The 20,175-nt window shown below is 41.1% G+C and overlaps 2 protein-coding genes across 2 annotated transcripts in view; both read right to left on the reverse strand.

Annotated features, from left to right (window-relative positions):
- The window catches only part of Polr2m (polymerase (RNA) II (DNA directed) polypeptide M), a 20,273-nt gene extending 7,012 nt beyond the window's left edge, over positions 1-13,261 (reverse strand). Inside the window, exons 1-2 of the mRNA XM_013009946.1 lie at positions 13,094-13,261; positions 11,267-11,388 (exon numbers count right to left, since the gene is read on the reverse strand). Of these exons, the coding sequence (XP_012865400.1) occupies positions 11,267-11,388; positions 13,094-13,261 (290 nt within the window). The remainder of the gene's footprint in view (positions 1-11,266; positions 11,389-13,093) is intronic.
- Positions 13,262-14,577: 1,316 nt separating this feature from the next.
- Myzap (myocardial zonula adherens protein) overlaps positions 14,578-20,175 on the reverse strand; it is a 73,983-nt gene continuing 68,385 nt past the window's right edge. Inside the window, exon 13 of the mRNA XM_013010111.1 lies at positions 14,578-15,499. Coding sequence (XP_012865565.1) covers positions 15,403-15,499 — 97 coding nt within the window. The 3' untranslated portion in view covers positions 14,578-15,402. The remainder of the gene's footprint in view (positions 15,500-20,175) is intronic.

Consider the following 20,175-nt stretch of genomic DNA (forward strand, 5'->3'; position numbering starts at 1 on the left):
GACATAGACATATACATATATAGCTATATAAATGTATACACACACACACACACACACACACACACACACACACACACACACACACACACACACACACACATATATGTGGATATTGAGTGCTTTTGTGACCTAACCTAGCAAAAATGAACTGAGAAGTCAAGCTTTGTTATGGTATTTGCAGAGTGGTGGAAGGAGACATTGCTCCAAAAAAACTGAACAATTAAAAATCGTAAAATTGGCCAGGCCCAGTGGCTCACGAGCCTGTCATCCTAGCTACTCAGGAGGCTGAGATCGGAGGATCACGGTTCAAAGCCAGCCCATGCAGGAAAGTCCGTGAGACTCCTCTATCTCCAATAAACCACCAGAAAACCAGAAGTGGCGCTGTGGCTCAAGTGGTAGAGTGCTGGCCTGGAGGTGAAGAGCTGAGGGACAGCGCCCAGGCCCAGAGGTCAAGCCCCATGACTGAAAAAATAATAATAAAAAAATAAAAAAAAATTGGACAGGTACTTTGGGTGGTGGGGAGCCCTCCGAGGAGTGAAATTAAAGTTAAAAAAATCTAAAGAATGAAAGCCTGGTGCTGGTGGCTCACACCCATACTCCTAGCTACTCTGAAGTCTGATGTCTGAGGGTAGAGGTTCAAAGCTAGCCTTGGCAGGAAAGTCTGTAAGTCTCTTACCAGTTAGCCAGCAAAAAAAAATAGCTGTGGCTCAAGTGGTAGAGTGCTAGCCTTGAGCTCAGTGATAGTGCCCAGGCCCTGAGTTTAAGCTCCAGTACTGGTAATTACACACACACACACAAGGAGGAGTTAGCTATTACTGAAATAAGGTAAATTACAGAGTAGGATTTGAGAGACCGGACTATGTGACCTGATGCCTCAGACTTTAGTGATGTTCCTTTTTTTTCTGTCAGTGGGGCCTGAACTCTGGGCCTGGGCGCTGTCTCTCAGCTCTTCAGCTCAATGCTAGCGCTCTACCACTTAAACCACAGCACCACGCCTGGCTTTTTCTGCTTATGTGGTACTGAGGAATCAAACCCAGGGCCTCAGGCATGCAAGGCAAACACTCTACCACGGAGCCACTTTCCCAGCCTTTTAGTAATGTTCTTTAAAGTTGAAAGGTTCCTTAGGGCCCATCAGTGTTTCATACTAGAGATTCAGTGGAGCAGCACTTTGATTTGAGGCACTGTCTCAGGCATGACAGGACATGAGATGTCTGGCTTCTGTCACAACTAGCTGCTGTGACAGTCCAAAGTCATTGTAACAAGGGAAAATATCCCCTCTTCTCCATTTCCAAAGTCACAGGAGATATGTTAGTGGGATGGTGTTCAACAAGCAGTCTTTCATAATTCACTGTTTCATCAGTAAACAGAGACACTAAAATGAAAATGAATTGGGGTGGGAGGCAGTAAGGGATAATAGCACCTTGCCTTCTTGCTTTCTTGCTTTCTTTCTGTCAGTCGTGGGGGCTGAACTCTAGGCCTGGGCGCTGTCCCTCAGCTCTTCAGCTCAAGGCTAGCACTCTATCTCTTGAGCCATAGATAGGGCCACTTTCAGCTTTTTCTGCTTATGTGGTGCTGAGGAATCAAACCCAGAGCCTCATGCATGCAAGGCAAGCACTTACCACTGAGCCAACATCCCTGCCTCTGATAGCACATTTTTTTTGGGGGGGGGGTCCAGTCGTGGGTCCTGAACTCTGGGCCTGGGTGCTGTCCCTCAGCTCTTCAGCTCAAGGCTAGCGCTCTACCACTTGAGCCACAGCGCCACTTCCGGCTTTTTTCTTTTTTCTTATGTGGTGCTGAGGAATCAAACCCAGGGCCTTGAGCATGCAAGGCAAGCGCTCTACCACTGAGCCACCTTCCCAGCCCTGATAGCACATTTCTAACCATAATGTTCAGCTGCTCTTTCTACTCCATCTATTTGAAAATCTTCACTTTAGTTCCAACTGTATAAAATTGTTGAAAAGGTTTATTTCTGATTAAGAAGGGAAAGGCATACTAGATGCCAATGGTTTACACTACTGGCATCTAGCTACTCAGGGGGCTGAAATCTGAGGATTACAGTTCAAAGCTACCCTAGACAGGAAAGTTCCCATAAGACACTTATCTCCAAATAATCAGTGAAAAGTTGGAACTGAAGGGGTGGCTCAAGTAGTAGAGCACCAGCCCTTGAGCAAACAGCTCAAGAGTTCAAGACCCAGTATAATCACAAAAAGAACAAAACACAAAAAAGGAAGATAGAGTAATAAGTACCAGATTCACTTTTGCCTTGTTTTCATAGTTCAGCCAAGAAAACTGTCCCAAAGGAAAGAGTAAGAAGAATAGGAAGCATGACTCTTTTATCACCTAGGAAAGTCACAACAGCTATTACTCCCATAACCACTTCCAATCCTTTGGTACCGAAAATTGAATTGTTCTCAATCTTATGATGTTATATAAACACAGTCAGCTCCCTTCCAAAGAGACAGAAGCTTCAAATAAACTTATAATTACTCCAGAGAGCCAAACTGTAGCCACAGCCACTCCTAAGCCACACCCTATGCACTCTTGGTCTATACTAATGAGATTCATATAACAAAATACTTAAAATAATGTTCTGAAGACTTTAATAATCTTTTAGCCCTAGCTAAGAAATAAGGCTTTTGAGTCAGGTGGTGGGTTTTTTGTTTTGTTTTGTTTTTGTTGGTTGTGGGAGTTGAATTCGGGGCCTGGGTGCTGTCCCTAAGCTCTTATTGCTCAGGGTTAATGCTCTACTACTTTGAATCACATAACTGCTTCCAGTTTTCTGGTGGTTAATTGAAGATAAGAATCTCACAGGGCTGGGAAGGTGGCTCAGTGGTAGAGTGCTTGCCTTGCATGCATGAGGCCCTGGGTTCAATTCCTCAGCACCACATAAACAGAAAAACCCGGAAGTGGCGCTGTGGCTTAAGTGGTAGAGCACTAGCCTTGAACTGAAGAGCTGAGGGACAGTGCCCAGGCCCAGAGTTCAAGCCCCACGACTGACCAAAAAAAAAAAAAAAATCTCACAGACTTTCCTGCCCCAGCTGGTTTTGAACCTTGATCTTCAGATCTCAGCTTCCTGACTAGCTAGGATTGCAAGTGTGAGCCACCTGCTCCAGCAAGTTAGGTGGTTTATCTTGGCAAACTCTTACCACCTTTCCACCACAAGACACTCTCATCTTGCTTTTGGGTTCTAACTATAGGATTTTTGTTTCACCCCACACTAGTGAATTCCCATGGCTGCACTGTCATTCAAGAAAGTATAATTTTTTGAAGCCTCAAGATTCTGCTCCTTTCTGTATTCCTTTCCTGGAAGGTTCTCTTCCTTTGCCCTTCATGAATTTTGGTGCATCTTTCCTTCTCTCTGAGCCTTCCTTGATGATTGAGAACCAAATTGCTCTTCCTTTTTCCTTTGTTAACCACCACTACAGTACTTAGAGTTGGGACCTCACTTCATGAAGCATATTATAAATTTCTAATTGTGTCCTATCTATGTGGTAACTTTTTTTTTTTTTGGTGGTGCTGGGCTTGAACTCAGGGCCGTCACTAAGCTTCATTGGCACAAAGCTAAGTCTACCAATTGAGCCACATCTCCGCTTGGGTTTTTTTTTTTTTCTTTCTTTCTTTTTAGTAGTTTGTTGGAGATAAGAGTCTCACAGATTTTTCTGCCCAGATTATCTTCAAACTGCAATCTTCAGATCTCAGCCTCCTAAGTAGCTAGGATCATAGGCATAAGCCACTGGTGCCTGGATTCCCCCCCCTCCAACAAAACTGTAACATCTTATGTGTCAGGAAACAATGCTTGTGTTTTGGGGTTTCCCATGGCACATGTAGTAGATTCTAGTTGATTGAATCTACTCTCATACTTTTTTTGTACTGCTCCTCTGTAATCTTTTTGTAAATGAAACATCTGTTGTATATGGAAGTATTAAACTTCTAATACAAGTATGAACCATAATTACTATATGGAGATATTTCCAGTGGTGTGGAATAGAATCTTCTATACAACATGGGCATAAGGCCTCAACATATCAGAATACAAATCTGTGTTCTTACCAATATCCATGCACAAATGATCTGGTTCTCAGTAACTAAAAAATGTGCCAAATGAAGAAACTTTCCACTACAACAAAATTACACTTAAAAAAATTGTCAAGGTGATGTACAGAGGGGTTACAGTTACATATGTAATGTAGTGAGTACATTTTTTTGGTCAAACATTGTTACCTCCTCCCTCATTTTTCTCCCATTTTCTCTCTCCCAATCCCTCCCCCAAGTTGTAAAGTTCATATCCAACATATTGCCTTGTGAGTATTGTTGTTGCATTGGTTTGCCCTTTGTCCTTCACCTTTAGGACAAAAATAGATAAATGATTCTTTCATAATTCATCAGACATCACAAGATCTAGTGTACAAAATTTCATTCAGTGTCAGTGGAAAAAGATATAGAACTGAGATTTTTTTTTAAATGAGAAAAAAGCAAAGCCAAAACAAATGTCAGAGATTTTACCTGTTGGCTGCTAAATCAGTTAAATCAGTGAGACCCCTAAGAAGTGGAACCCACACAACAGCAGCACCTGATCCTTCCTGAAGAATTCCAGTTGCTTAGTAAAGAGCCCATTCACTGTAAAAAATGAATGGAAACAAGTGTGTTTAGAGTTTTTTGTTTTGTTTTGTTTCTGTTCCTTTTTTTTTTTTAATGGTACTGAACTCAGGACCTCAGCTAGAAGGCTGGTGCTCTATCATTGTACCATGCCCCCACCTCTGCTTTTTGCTGCTTGTTTTTGGAAATGGAGTCTTTTCTGCCCAGGCAGAATCTTGATCCTTCAGCCCATTGAGAAGGTAGGAGGTCATGAGCCACTGGTACTCAACTCCTTTGCTTAAAAAAAAAAATGGGGCTGGGGGTTTAGCCCAGTGGAAGGGCGCCCGCCCGGCACACACAAGGCCCTGGGTTTGGTCCTCAGCCCTAGAAAAAAAACAATAATAATAGTACTTAGATAATCTTCCTCAGTAAGTGAATGAATGTAACTATGTTTTAAAAGGAAGAAAAATGCAGACACTGAAATTTCATCAATCATATGAAAGATGTGAAGATGACTCATAGCCATCCCATTGTCACTAAGATGTACAAGGACATTTCTTGAACATTATTAAAAATAGAAATTCATGGATTTCAGAGCCATGAGTTTGTCAATGAATTTACCAAGACAAGTATGTCTCTCTCTCTCTCTCTCTCTCTTTCTCTCTCTCTCTCACACACACACACACACACACACAAAGTGAGACATATATTTAAAGTGCCTTGGCTCTGGGCGCTGGTGACTCATGCCTATAACCCTAGCTACTCAAGAGTCTGAGATCTGAGGATCACAGTTCAAAGCCAACCAGCAGGAAAGTCCGCCAGACTCTTATCTCCAATTAACAAATGCTGTGGCTCAAGTGTTAAAGCACTTGACTTGAGCTGAAATGCTGAGGGACAGCACCCAGAGTTCAAGCTCCACAACCAATCAAAAAAAAAAAAATTAAGGTGCCTTTAAGAGAAACTGTGAGCAGGCAAGTGCATACACAAGAGGATTTCTTTGGATTTGGCTGATTAACTGACTTTTTTTTTCCTGTGAGCTTTAATTACTTGTTTGTTCTTTGGGTCGTGGTTTGAATTGGCGAACATTTTGTGCACTCAGAACCTTGTTTTCTCATTTCAGCCTCTACCACAGTCAGTCCTTGCTTCTTCCTCCTACCGGGTTACTAGTCCCACCGTGCCTCCTTAAGTTAGGGAGACTTACCTCCTTAGAAATCAAACCTGGGAGTGATTTGTTCAATACAGAGTTGACAATCAGTTGTAAAATTAGAAAACATGAATCTTTGGAATTCCCAGCTGTCCACTTCAGTTTTCCCACATGTGTTGTTTGGGTGTGGTTTGCATGTGTTCTTTAATGGCTCAGTGGTGGTAAGCTTGCTATCTAGTGAGATGGCTTGGGAAGTACTATAGAACTTTGAAGAGGTAGGACCTAGGAGAAGTCACAGTGAACCTGATCCCTGAATGTGATCTCTGGCTTCCTATCTTACTATATGACTGCTCTCTTTGGTTTGCACTTAACACCACAATGGCACCATATATTACAAAGCCACCTCCAGAACCTAGTTATTACCAATGACATGCTCTTAAACTTTCAGAACTATGAGCTAAATAAACATCTTTACTCATTATCCAGCCACAGATGTTTTGTTACAGTAATAGAAAAAAAACATACAGCAAGTACTTTTTACTTTTTTGCTATTGGTTGTGGGACTTGATCTCAGGGCCTGGACCTTGTCCCTGAGCTCTTTCACTCAAGGTTAGTACTCAACTACTTTGAGCCACAGCTCTGCTTTCACTTTTCTGATGGTTAATTGTTGATATGGACTTTTCCTGCTTGTGCTGGCTTTGAACAGCAATCCTCAAATCTCAGCCTCCTTAGTAGCTAGAATTACAGGTGTAAACCACCAATGCCTGGCTTCGCTTTTTACTTTTTAACACTCTAGCAAAAAATAGAGTATTGAGCTGGGCATGGTGGCACATGACTGTAATACAACTATATTAGAGAGACTGACTGAAGATGATCATGTTTGAGGCCATCCTGGGCAAATCAGAACCTATCTCAGAATCAAATATATAAAGGTCTGAAGGTATGGTTTAGTGCTGTAGAACACTTGCCTGCCATGTACAGAAATCAGAATCACACAGCTTTCACAAATCCTTAGGAATTCATAGACAGATTCTTCATTTCCCTTCCAGCTTTAAAATACTAAAACTTCTACAAAATGTCGCATTCCACCTTTCTATTTTATGTTGATCCCACAACAGCAAAAAGTTTTCCTCTGCTACCCAAGGGTTTAGGTTGTAAAGTGCATGCACTCCACACTAAAAGTAAATTCTTGCCTTAGTTATCCAAATTGTTTGAAATGTGGAACCAAATTTTCAGCTCCTATCTCCCTTTTTATCAGCAAATAGTAATTTAAAGCCATTTACCAAGGCTATGGTTCCCGGGTGGCAGACTGTGGCCTATTAAAATTAATCCCGACAGAAGATCCTCACTCTCTCCAAGACCATTCAGTTCTGTGGTTTATGAACAAGATGAACAGACTGCTCTTCTCAGAGGGTTGGAGGGAGGAAGCACATTAAAATGGCCACTGCCTCTCTGTTTGCTCAGCTGCGGGGGTGGGGGACTCACCAGGGCTGAGGGAAATGGGATTAATCAAAGGGGCAATTGCCTATGGGGGGAAAAACACAAAGTCTCTGGTGAGCAAACCTCAGCCCAATAAGGTTTTAGTTGGAGGACTGGAACTCACTCTCTCTCTCTCCAAACTTTCACATGGTTGAGCTTGTTTAGTGACATGTCTCCCATTTCAGACCACCACTGTGTTTTATGACCATCATTGTGTGGGAAGAGAGAATGGGGGAAGGGAGAAAATCATCAAACGTATGGTATCATTTTGTTTTTTAGTTAGCAAATTTACTCAAGATTCCTGATTAAATATATGATCAGTGGTGATTGAGTAATAAATCATGATGTTTTTAATATGAATAAGTTCATTAACCAGAGATAAAAATGTCCTTGGAAAAGAACTACTTAAGAGTACTAGCCTTTAGAGTACTATTCTTCAGTTCAGACTGTATAGACATGGGAGCTAACCCCCCCCCCCCCCACACACACATACACACACTTTTAGAATATAAAGTCTAAAACAAGATTTAAAATAGTTTCTCCTCCTCTTGACTTTTACTTTCCTTTGACACACTGGTTGAAATTCCACCATTGAAAACATCATTTGGTTAATTCACAGATTGTTTTTTGGTGGGGAGGGGGAGGTTTACCATAGATACTTCTGTAAAGGCTCTGCTCTGTCAGTCATTTACATGTGACCAGGAATTAGATCCAAATGTTTTTCTCATAAAAGCTCAGCTGAAGTAATAACCTACATTCAAAGAGTCAAATCTTAGACTAGGGAACGGAAGAATATGACGGCATTTTGAACAATCTCAGGATAAGTCAGAGGAAATATAGCTGTGGGATCAGAGTAATAGGAAAACTTGAGAAGATCTTTTATCCAGGATTCAGAGAACAGGGTAGGCAAAAAGAGAAGAGGGAGGATATCAAAACTAAATGGCTTAGAATTAGTTCAAAGTGTTTGCTGGAGGACAAAGCATCCTGTTCTTAGAGGGCCCCATCATATCTTTTTCTGTAAAGCATCTAGTATATTATATATCATAAGTCTGGTTACAAAAATTATTAAGATATGATTTTTTGTGTGCCAGAGAAAGGATGATTTAAATCTATCTTGATGACCAAAAAAAGAAAGAAAAAAGGAATGAGGGAGGAAATTTTCAAAGTCTGTATAGAATAACTTTTCAAAATTCATTTTCTGCCAGGCGCCGCCGGCTCACACCTGTAATCCTAGCTACTCAGGAGTCTGAGGCCTGAGGATCTGGGTTAAAAGCGAGCAGGGGCAGGAAAGGCCATGAGATTCTTATCTCCATTAAACCACCAGAGAACTGGGAGTGGTGCCGTGGCTCAAGTGGTAGAGCATTGGCCTTGAGCTGAAGAGCTGAGGGACAATGCCCAGGCCCAGACTTCAAGCCCCATAACCGACAAAAAAAATAGATAAAAATTTCATCTTCTTCCAAATGTCACTGGGAAGGGAGCTATCCCCTTCCCACAAATTGAAGCAAGTCTGAATTACAGCATGAACACACATCAGAGGCACAGAGTAGGAAAGTGGTGATTTGCCACAAGTTAGAGTAGGAGAAAACGAACTAGACCTGGCCAGAGTTAGGTCTGGTCACCTTGATTTATGTCTATAGGATGATAAAGGCAATCCATGTGAGAGGATGAAGGCAGTGGTGGTAAAATTAGTCAATGCCAAATTAATGTTTTTAAGGAAGAGGGTTCATGGACCACTAACTTTGTAGCAAGTCAATTAATTGTTGGCCTCAGTTTCCTCTAGCTTAAAATGAGGGTGTTGAAGGAGACAAGCTCCAAGAGGCCTTTCAACACTTAAATTATACGATCCCAAGATGATTAATGTTATAATACATTCTCTGGCAACATCTGCATCTATTTAAGCTCATAAATGTTGAGAAGAAATATTTGGTATGTAGTAAAACCAGAAAGCAGGTAGCTCTCTTTAAATAAATGCTCACCCAACACTGGCAAGGTTTCAGATTTATCAACCTTTGGGGTACTCCCTGAGCTGCCCCTATCTTCCAGGACTGGACAGTGTTCTCCATCACCTAGGATTCTTGGGCTTAATTTAATTTTTATATCTAAGGGATGACAGGTCTGAGTTCTTTCAGATTGTTTATAAGGTTTTAAAAAAAAGTATCTAAGGTCAAAATAGCAGAAGACAAGCAAACTAATAGATGATGTGGAAGGCATACCAAGCACACTGAAGAAAAAGGTAGTTTGAAGGAGTATTTTCTTGATAACACACAGAAAGAAAAACATTAGCTAATGTCAGCCAAATGATGTAAGTTATGGATCTTTAGCCAGTCAGCCTGCAAATGGATTTGTTTGGCAGCATAGTGCTTTTCAAAATTATGAAGCTGAGTGACTTAAAGTGGACATGTACTTATAGTACACAGGGGCACCCCGCCACTACTACCTGCCATTCATCCCCATTGTCCCACCCTTTCCACCTGTGCCCAGGGTTCCTATGTTCTACAGTAGTTGAGTTTGGGCATTCTGGGCAAGTGCTAAAGAGTACAAGCTCTTTTTTTTTCTTTTTAGTTATCTTAATACCATGGAATCTTCCAAATCACCCCTGTAAGATTTACACTCATAATAGGAAAATGATCTCTGTTTCTCAATCTCCAATTGTTCTAAGGTTTTCTGTTTTAAGAATCTTCAGCCGGGCGCCTGTGGCTCACACCTGTAATCCTAGCTACTCAGGAGGCTGAGATCTGAGGATCGACATTCAAAGCCAGCCTGGGCAGGAAACTCCGTGAGATTTTTATCTCCAGTAAACCACCAGAAAACTGGAAGTGGCCCTATGGCTCAAGTGGTAGAGCTCTAGCCTTGAGCTGAAGAGCTGACCAAAAAAAAAAAAAAGGAATCTTCACAAATGGTACTTAAAATAATTCATAAAATCAATGTTCTTTCAGATTACAAGCTGGTAGATCAAATGCAAAAATGGAGTTTGAATTCCTTTTTTTTTTTTTTTTTTGTTAATCCTGCCAGGCCTATCTATATAAGTAGAGACAAGATTTTGGTGGGATGGGGCAGAAGGGGAGAACCAGTTCCCTTGTTCTCTAAGGGAGACTGAGAACAACTCTGGTCCAATTTTTAGAATACTGCCATTTTGAACAAGTTCTAAAGAAACATTTGCAACTAGCTCCCTTAGCAAGTAGGTATTGTTTACAGAGTTTGCCTAAACACTCTTATCTATGACAAAAGCCATTTCAAGAGGTCAAAGAAAATTATGAATCTTTATGATCACTGTGGAAATATTAATATCTTTATTTCAAATTTCATTCTGAGGATTTTTGTAACCAAAGAGGTCAACTTGAAACAGACCTCATTTCCTTCCCCCCTGGCCCCCAGAAATATTTAAATAAAGGTATTTTATTTTAGGGTTGGGCTACAAAGGAACCAGTGAAGTTGTTTTCAGTTTGAATGTGTTTTGTTTAGGAGGTGGCAAGTTAAGAGGAAAGAGGAGAATTAAAATATTTGCAAGATGTCATTAATCTCTAGCAAGAGCCTTGAGTTGGTTCCCCGCCCCCCCCCTTTCATTTCAGAACTAATCCAGCTTTCTGTTATTTGGCTCAGAAAAGTCTTAAATCTGTAACAAGAGAGTAACTTCCTGTTCTCAAGAGTATGGCTGCCAAAGAAAACATTTACAAGTAAAGTCCCAGGGCCAAAAAATTGCCTACTAATTATTTCTCAACCTCCCTCCCACCCCTCATTCAGGAAGGTGAATGCTGTAAACGCTGTATGTTAAAACCCTAAAGTATGTGTTGAAAAATTAAGAGAAAAACCCTCAAGAACTGTTTGCCATTTGTTTATATTTTATTGCATTCAAATTACATCAGTTTTATGGCCCTTGGGCACATATGAATGTTTCTTATAATATTTTCTTCAGAATTCCACAAAGATTATACTATACCATTATCAAAATACATTCTGTGGAGGTTTTTTAACCCAGTGCCGTTCAAACTGAGGAAGAAAAAAGAGGCCCCTGACACCCAGTGGCTGACCCTGTGCTCCGAGCTAGACCACAGTGTCTCTAGCACTCACAGAGAGGAGAGCTCTGGGTGCTCTCTTTCGCCATGTCTATTCAGAGTGATCCCAACCAGAATATCAACTGAGCTTTTGCAGAAATCAACAGGGTATACAATCCGTATGGAAATGCAGAGGGCCTACAATAGGCAAAACAATTCCCTGTGGAAACCTAAGTGGAGAGCCTGTATTACCTGACTTTGGGACCCTGTGATTAAGCTGCCGCCATTGAGACAGTGTTTATTGGGCAACGAGATCAATATAAGAGTGGAGAGTATAGAACTAGATGTGTCTCTAGTCGATTGATTTTTAACAATAGTGCAAGGGCAATTTAGCAGGAAATGAGTACTCCTTTCAACAATTGGTGCTTAAATCATCGGATATCCACAAGCAAAAAAAAGAAAAAAAAGGAAAAGAGAGGAGAGAGGAGAAGGAGGGAAAGGAAAGGAAGGGATGGGTGCTTTGTACCATGGATTAGTTATCAAATCCTAGTAGCATTCAAATTCTAGTAGCCAAATTGTAGTAGCAGTCTCCCTCTGGTGTCTTTGCCTGGTCTTTCTGGAAACTCATCTTCATTCTTCCTTTTGGGCCATGCCTTCCATGATAAAGCCCAGTGAGTTATTCTTACATTTGTATATGAAGAAAAGAAGATACACTTTAGCCCTCTGTTCATCCAGTTCTCTTCTGCTATGGCTTACATGTAGTTTGTCTCCTCCCCCCCCAAAAAAAAAGTTTATGGGTCAGATGTTTCACCCCTAATATGTGATGTGGAGAGGTGATGTGAAGTGGAAAGTGGTTAGGAGACTGAGGGTACTGTCACTAAAAGAGATATATAACTGCGCTTGGGTATGCTGGTTAGCTCCTGGAAGAGCAGATTGTTATAAATGAGTAAGTCTGACTTCCCATACATTGGTCCTTTCTCCAAGGCTATCACAAAAATTTGCCCTTGGAGACGTGGCCTGAGTCTTTTCTTTCTCCCTGACCGGCTCTGATTGTGGCTAACTGTGCAACAGACTCTTTAGTTTCAGGTTCTGGGAGACTCCTACTCCTTCGATTCTGTTTCCTGTCAGTTGCCTAGGCATTCTCTTGGCCCTAGAGACACCTCTAACGAACAACTCACACGCGCATATTCTTGAGCTCAGGTATCCAAACCAAATATCCCAAAGGACCATATTTCACTGCTTTTTAGGGGGACAGGTTTTTTTATATACTCCATTAAAGATACATATATAGAGATATATGTAAATATATCTCTATATATGTCCCTAATTTTGACAAAAGAGTCAGGAACTCACATTCTCATCCTGTTGGTGAGTTTCAGTGGACACAGATTTCCAGGGGACAGATTGGAGCAAATGCACCTAAGCCTTGCATTACATTTGGCCTGACCATTTTCTCTTCTAGCATGTGTCTTGAGAAAATGATTAGGAAAATGTGCAAAGACGTGAGCACAAGATGGTTCACCAGAGGATTGCTTTAAAAACAGTAAAAGTAATTTCCAAAATACCATTAAGGGATTTCATTAGGGGATAGCACTATTAAATCATGGTATATCAATGCAATGGAAGCCAATTAACTATAAGAAATATTGGTGTATATTATCTATTTGTGCGCATGTGTATAAAAATGATTATAATTCAGGTACAATGACTCATTCCTATCATCCTAACTACTTAGGCTGAGATTGGGAACATCACCATTCGTGTGGCTCAAGTGGTAGAGCACCTGCCTAACATCTGTGAGGCAGTCCAAGAAAATTGATAAGCAAAACGTCGTTGTGGAGGTATGTTCTGGTGACAGGCAGCATTTTCTGAGTGTTCACTGGGTCACAAGCAATATTCTTACTTGAAGGGTTAACTCACTCATTTTCACATCCGTCCCACCAGGAAGAAACTGACCATGCTCCCATGGTCCAGGGTCATAGGCTGATTCGGTGACTTCCACGTGCCCATACTCATGACCAAGCTTGGGAAGCTGACATTCTAAAAAACCCCCATGATTCTGCTTCTCCATAGAGGCTTGTATTTTTAAAATGAAACAAGTGACATCTGTGTGTATGAATATTTTTAAGAAAGCCAGGAAGGGCTGGAATGAAAATTTTAATCGGAAACCTTCTTGCAAGATGCCATTTTTATAGTTTTAAAAAATCCCCCCATATATACAGCCATCCTTTATTTCAGTGAGATAAATTGATTATACAATATTAGAGTTCATCCAGTTCTACATAATACTCATGCTCATGAACAGGTTCCTGGATGGCACTCTTTTCACTAGAGGTAATTTTGACAGTCTATCTAGAAGGATTCTCTGTACAATTCTCTCAGTCTGTACACTGTAGAAACTCTCTTTAATAGTCTTCTGGATAGTTAAGTGACATAAGGAATTCTCCTTTTACTCAAGATGTACTTTTAAATGCAAAAGCCCCAGTAGTAGAATGACCTCTGATATTCTTTAAATTTAAAATCTCTAAGTTCTTCTTTTTCTAGCTTGTTTTAAGAGAGAGAGAAAGAAGAGAATATAGAAATGGTTACAGAATGGTTTTTACTTCTTAGTTTCGTTAAAACTGACATTAAATCACTACTTTCAGACCAGAGTTTTTAGAGACCTGGGGGTCCCAGGATCTTCTGTCCCTCTCTGAGTCCACCTTCCCCAACCCCTGGGTCCTGAAGACAGCCTTTTCCTGAGATGCTTCTCCTTGATGATTTCCACAGGGCACAGTTTCTCGTTGTTAGAACATCTGTACCACAGAAGGCTACATGTGAGCCAATAATGCTTTTAAACAAACCTCCAGGAGGATAGCATTTGCTGACCGGAGGGCCCATCCCCATCCCATCCGCATGTCAGCTCTGCTGTACAAGTACATGTGGAACCCAGGTTGTTAGAGGAACTATACTCACAGAGCTTTGGTGACTCACCCAAGGTGCTGTAGCCAGAGTTGAAATACATATTTGTTTCTGAAGCTTGGCTTTCTCTAGATTATCCCAGTTTGTAGTATTTTGTTCAACTAAATTGCTTTGTTTGCCTTAAATTTTTTCTTCCAAAATGAGGAAAATAAGAAAGGGGGTGGGGAAAAAAGGGATGGGAGATTTTTAAGAACTATTTTGTATTTTGTGATCATGAATGTATTTCACTCTTTTCAGAAGGTGCACCAACTAAATACATTTCAGGAATGACACACACACACACACACACACACACACACACACACACACACAGCTATGCTTCTGTGGATCACAGTGACTGTAGGACCAACATAATCTGACGTTGGCACTTATTCTACAGGCTGGCAGTCTCCTTTTACATGCAGTTCTACACAGATACAACATTAGTAGAACAAAATATATGGTATTTATTAAACAGGTTGTAATAACAAAGGCAATACAGGTTATACTAACAAACTAGAGCATGCATGAATAGATTACTCATTCCTTTAACAAAAATATCAATTGATACAAAACATTAAATGATTAAATTTCCACAACATACAAAATTCTCTTTAAGTTAAAGTGTGAACGAAAACAAAAAATCAAAAGTTGAATAAATATAGTGATTTCAGGTCCGATAAAGACATAAGGCACAAATTAAAGCAAGGGATTAGCATATCAGGATGAAGCTGGTCTGTGCTACACTGACTAATTGTGGCTTTTACAGCCCAGCACAATTCCTCGGGGCCAAAGAGAGAGAGCTGTGCATTCTGGGAATTCTCCCCTCTGGGTTCAAGTTTTTCCAGGTGCCCACACTTCTCATTGACAGCCTTGCTGCACCAGAGAAACACTGTTTCTAATACTTTCATGGGTAAACAAACCTTCATGCTCTAACAAATGCTGCTGTGAATAATATGAAATTTCAAATCAATGCCCTTTTCACTCCCAACCAAAGTAGCAAAATAGAAAAACAAAAACAAATGGTGAAATACTGTAAGGATTTCAGTGTCTACATGAAAAGCAAATGATAATGCAGCACACAACAGGGTGCTGTGACCCTTACACCTGCCCTTGCCTGTCCCCTCCTCCATCTTCACTCTCCTTCCTGTCTTAGAAGCAGAGCGGAGCTACAGCAGTTTCCATTCTGGCTTCTTGTTCATGAGGACGTAACAGTCACCCTTTCTTGACTCCAGGCCCTTTTTGCCTCTGAAGTGCATGGATTCGAATGCCTTAAGTGAGGGTTTTCTTCATGGTTAGTTCCAGGACTCTCGTGTATGGCGTGTAGTTTCTAGAAGGCATCACGATTTCACGAGTCCTGCCTGTTGGGCTAAGTGAGAAATGACAGAAGATGATTACAATCTTTATGTGCTAAGACAGCTCTAGGAACTGGCTCTTTAGCAGTGAAAGATAAAAAGATTGTAACAATGCAGTTTAGTATTTCACATAAACTTTACAAAAGGGACCTGCTTCCCAAATTCAGATACTGAAATCTTAGCCTCTAAGGTGATATCAGAAGGAGGTAGGAACTTCTGGAGGTGATTAGGTCATAAGGGGTCTACCTTCATATGTGGCATCCCGTCTTCCAGGTGAGGAAACAATGAGGAGATGTTGTTTATGAACCAGAAAGTGGGTTCTCAGCAGAGATCAAATCTGCTGACCTTAGTCTTAGACTTCCTGATCTCCAGAATAGCAAGAAATAAATTTCTCTTGTGTACATGTTCCCAAGTCTATAACAGCCCAAATAGACCACGACAGGATCATAGTTTTTTAAGCATCTTTTAAAGGTTATGTTAGTTATCAGTGACTAAGAAGAATAAAAAATGTGCATCCAAGGGACTTGTCATCTGGCAGGAAAATATGTACATAAATCATTTTAATTATGTGTTAGGTGCCATATTAGAGATATAAACAGCTCTGCTGAATATTTCTCATTTGTCCATTCAGATCCACTCTCTCCCCCTCCCCACTTGCTCTGTACTGATCTGAAGGTCAGCATTGATGGGTTCTTTGCCCTCTAGTTTTCAGTTCATTTTGACCAATTGGGTGATGGGAGTAGGTGATCAGAGAATGAGTGATAAAAGAGGTCAGTGCATCTGTTCCCTCCCAGCCAGGCCACAGCTGGGTAGCTGACTCTATGCCTTTCCCAAAGGTCACAGCTATAGCTCTGCCCTCACTCTTTTGCTAGCCTTTTCCTCCTGCTTCTGCAAGCCAGTGGTTTGAGTGCAACCCCCCATGGGATTTGTGCTAGAAATCTGTTTCTCAGCATGGTAATGTTGACATGATGAGTGGAGCCTAAGGAAGGTACCAGGTGATTGGGATCCTACTTTCATGAATGGATTAATGCTACTTAGCAGGAGGGCATCAAATCTGGCAGGGTGAATTTGTTTCTGAGGGCAGGTTGTTATAAAAAAAAAAAAAGAATGACCCTTTTTCCTCAGTCTCTTGCTTCCTATCTCACGATTGGACCTATTAACCACACATATTCACCATTGTGATACCACCCATCCTAGACTCAGTCAGAGCAATGTAAAATGGACAAAGGTGATGACAACTCCTGCTGCTGTGAGCTTGGGAACTGTGAGCTCCCATCTTTCTCTTCCAGCTACCAAAACATTTGTAAACAGCCCATTCCTTGAACTCTCTTTAGTCTCTCCTCCCTGCCAGAACAATGAACAGTACAAGAATGAATACATGATGGCCTAGCTGAACGCAGAACAATTTAACATGCCAAGACATTCACACCTGCACAGGGATGGTAAATCCTAAGAGATGCCAGGTATTCATTCCGCAAAGGGACTGAGGGAAGATGAGAATTTTAGACAGGGGTATAAGGTATGTAAGGGCAAAGAAGGGTGAGCCCACAGTTTGCATATGTGGAATGGAGACATATTTGGTACCAGCAGAGCGAAGAATTTACAATAGGAAGTAGCAGAAGACAAGGCCAGGTCTCCTGTCACAAGTATGATACAAGATGACAGATCCAAGGAGTGGAGAAGGAGCTATTGAACCACCATGGCTTTTTAAGGAAGACCGTGATGTGTTCATATTTATATTCTAGCAAGATTCCTCTGGTACTGTTGATAGTTGCCTGTGGAAAGAGTAGTCTGGAAGCAGAAGGTGAGGAAATTCTTACTAGTTAGGAAGAGAAAGAGAGATCAAGAGAATTCCAACTGGAGCACCAGAGGTAACGTCATAGGGAAAATAGAGGGAAAGTTTTGGAACACAGAATTAAAAGGATTTGGTGACAAATCCCATGTCTTTCCTCTTGAATCCATAACTCAACCACTTTTGTCAGCCTCCTTTACAATTAGGTGGTGGGTCATGTGACTAAATGGACAAAAAACAACTCACAGTACTTCAGGTTTGACCTGTACAACTTTCTACATAGTCCTCCATGCTCATATTCTCTCTCTCTCTCTCTCTCTCTCTCTCTCTCTCTCTCATTCCCCTATTCTCCCCCCCTCTCTTTTTCCAGTCTTGGGCTAGTGCTCGTGCTCTCTCGAGCTTTCCCTCCCTCTCCCCCCTCTCTTACCAGTCCTGGGGCTTGAACTCAGGGTCTAGGCACTGTCCCTGAGCTTCTTTTGCTCAAGGCTAGCACTCTACCACTTGAGCCACAGCGCCACTTCCAGCTTTTTCTGTTTATGTGGTACTGAGGAATTGAGCCCAGGGCTTCATGCATGCTAGGCAAGCACTACTAACCCACATTCCCAGCCCCTCTTTTTTTGTTTTTTTTTGCAGAGAATGCATTGTAGGAGCTAAAAGGACTCCCAAAGCCCAGGCGTCACTAGATGGCAGAGTCCTGGGGTCCTGAATGAAGCTATGGAGTAAGGGCCCTACTATACTTAGGACTGTGATATGAAAAACTGTATGGTGCTGAGATTTGTGGATACTGCAGCTACATTCCTTGTCCTTACCGATTCAGTGAGCAAATGCATGTGAGTTTGAGAATCAATTCCCTTTCCTCTAATTTCCCATGTTCAGTCAGTTACAAAGTGATACACAGGGTATATCAGAAGTAAGAGAATCATAAGACATCATAAATGTCCCAATGGCTTCCCCCAGGAGATCCAGTATGGCTTTTGCTTTCCATTCCCCAGACACCCTGAAGATTAATATTAAGTAAGCTCTGACACAGTGCTGAAAGCCTCTCCTACAGCACCCACTATGTGTATATGTCTCCATTATTACCTAAATTCCCTGAGGGTGGCAGCCACCTCTCACTTGTCTTTATAACCTCAGAAGCTCCCAGCTGGACACAGAGCTTTCAATCCACAGATAGATGACAGGGAAGCCAGAAGAGTAGGGAGTTTTGAGAAGCAGTCACATTGTCACCTGCCACACAAAAGAATGCATGGGACCTGGCCCTTTAGGAATCCCTGATGACCTGGCCAGGCACACTAGAGGAATGTCAGGGGTAGAAACCATATGGCAATGTGTGCCAACTCCTATGAAAATTCCACATCACACAAATGGTCTCTGGTGACACTATCTTAAAAAAGCCCATAAAACACAAAAATATTTATAAAGGTGACCCTTCCAGGTTTCCAAAACAGGCATTCATACCCCAACCTTTCTAAAAAAGAAGTGGAACATTTTATTAAGCTGATCAGTAGGAAACAACTGGATTTCAAGAACACAAAAATGGTTAACCCACAGAACCAATAACACAGTCCAAAAATAAGTTTGGACAGAAAGCTATTCTGTGTTCTGATTGATACAACAGAAATAAGAGAAAAAAATACAAGCATTGTTAAAGCACTTACTATGTGTCTGGTGCTTATGACTATGGGAATATTTTTCTTTGAATAGTACCTATTAAGATAGAATTCACGTAGCAAGGCATCAGTGGCTCACGTCTGTAATTCTAGCTACTCAGGAGGCTGAGATCTGAAGATCATGGTTCAAACCTAACCCAGGCAAGAAAGTCTGAGACACTTACCTTCAGTTATCACCAAAAAAGCTGAAAGTAGAGGTGTGGCTCTAGTGGTAGAATACTAGCCTTGAACAAAAAAGCTCAGAGACAGCACCCAGCCCTTGAGTTCAAATCCTAGGATAAACACACACACACACACACACACACACACACACACACATACACACACACAATTGATGAGTTTGTTGGAAACCACATTTCAATTCACTATGGGCAGAAGGGAGAAAAAGTCCTTTTCTCCTTTAGATTTCCACTTTTCTCTAAATGAAGAGCTAGCTGACCTGAAATTGTTCTCAATGGCTCTAATGACCATATATTATACTTTTTGAAACCAAACTCCATCAGTGTTTAAAAAATAAAAACATCATAGGTGTTTAAAACTTGGTGAGTCATTCCTCGCCTTTTTCCTCTCCTCTGATGAGAGATTCTTGCTCACTAGAAACCATGTAAACAAAGATGAGATAGAGGTGGGAAAGAAGCCAAGGAGAAGAAATTGGAGGTAGGTGAGGATCTGGGTGTATATGATGAAGAGAACATAGCATAGATAGCCTGGTGGTAGCAAGAATGCGAAAGTTTGAGGCAATCAGGTGTTAAAAAAAAAGCATAGGATAGGAGTAAAGCAATTCATGGCAAAGAAAGGACTGAGAATGCACTGGGAAAGTAGGGGCCATGTTCACAGTAATCTGAACATACAGGAACCACACTCGTGTCTCAGCTAACAGAGACTTTATCAATCACTGCCCTTCTCCAGTTTTACTCAGGGTCTGGAGGGTTACTGAAGAGCCCAGAACATACTGAAGCACCATACACTTGACTTAGGCTATCTATCAGTCAACCCTTTACCAGCTGATAAAATTAACTTAATGATATTGCCTTAGCATACCCAAATTCAGTAGTTCTGTGTTTTAGTGACTAGTAACGAATTGTTTTAATTTAATGAATAGCTATCTTTATTTTTTAAGGGTTTAACGCTGATCCCATTATCAGGCTAAATGCTTCTTACGCAATTTTTGTAGCAACCAAAGGAGATTTGGAGCTACCATTTTCACTCTCATCTTTTTTTTTTTTTT

This window comes from Dipodomys ordii, unplaced genomic scaffold (assembly GCF_000151885.1).
Source record: "Dipodomys ordii isolate 6190 unplaced genomic scaffold, Dord_2.0 Scaffold11, whole genome shotgun sequence".
Classification (NCBI taxonomy): Eukaryota; Metazoa; Chordata; class Mammalia; order Rodentia; family Heteromyidae; genus Dipodomys; species Dipodomys ordii.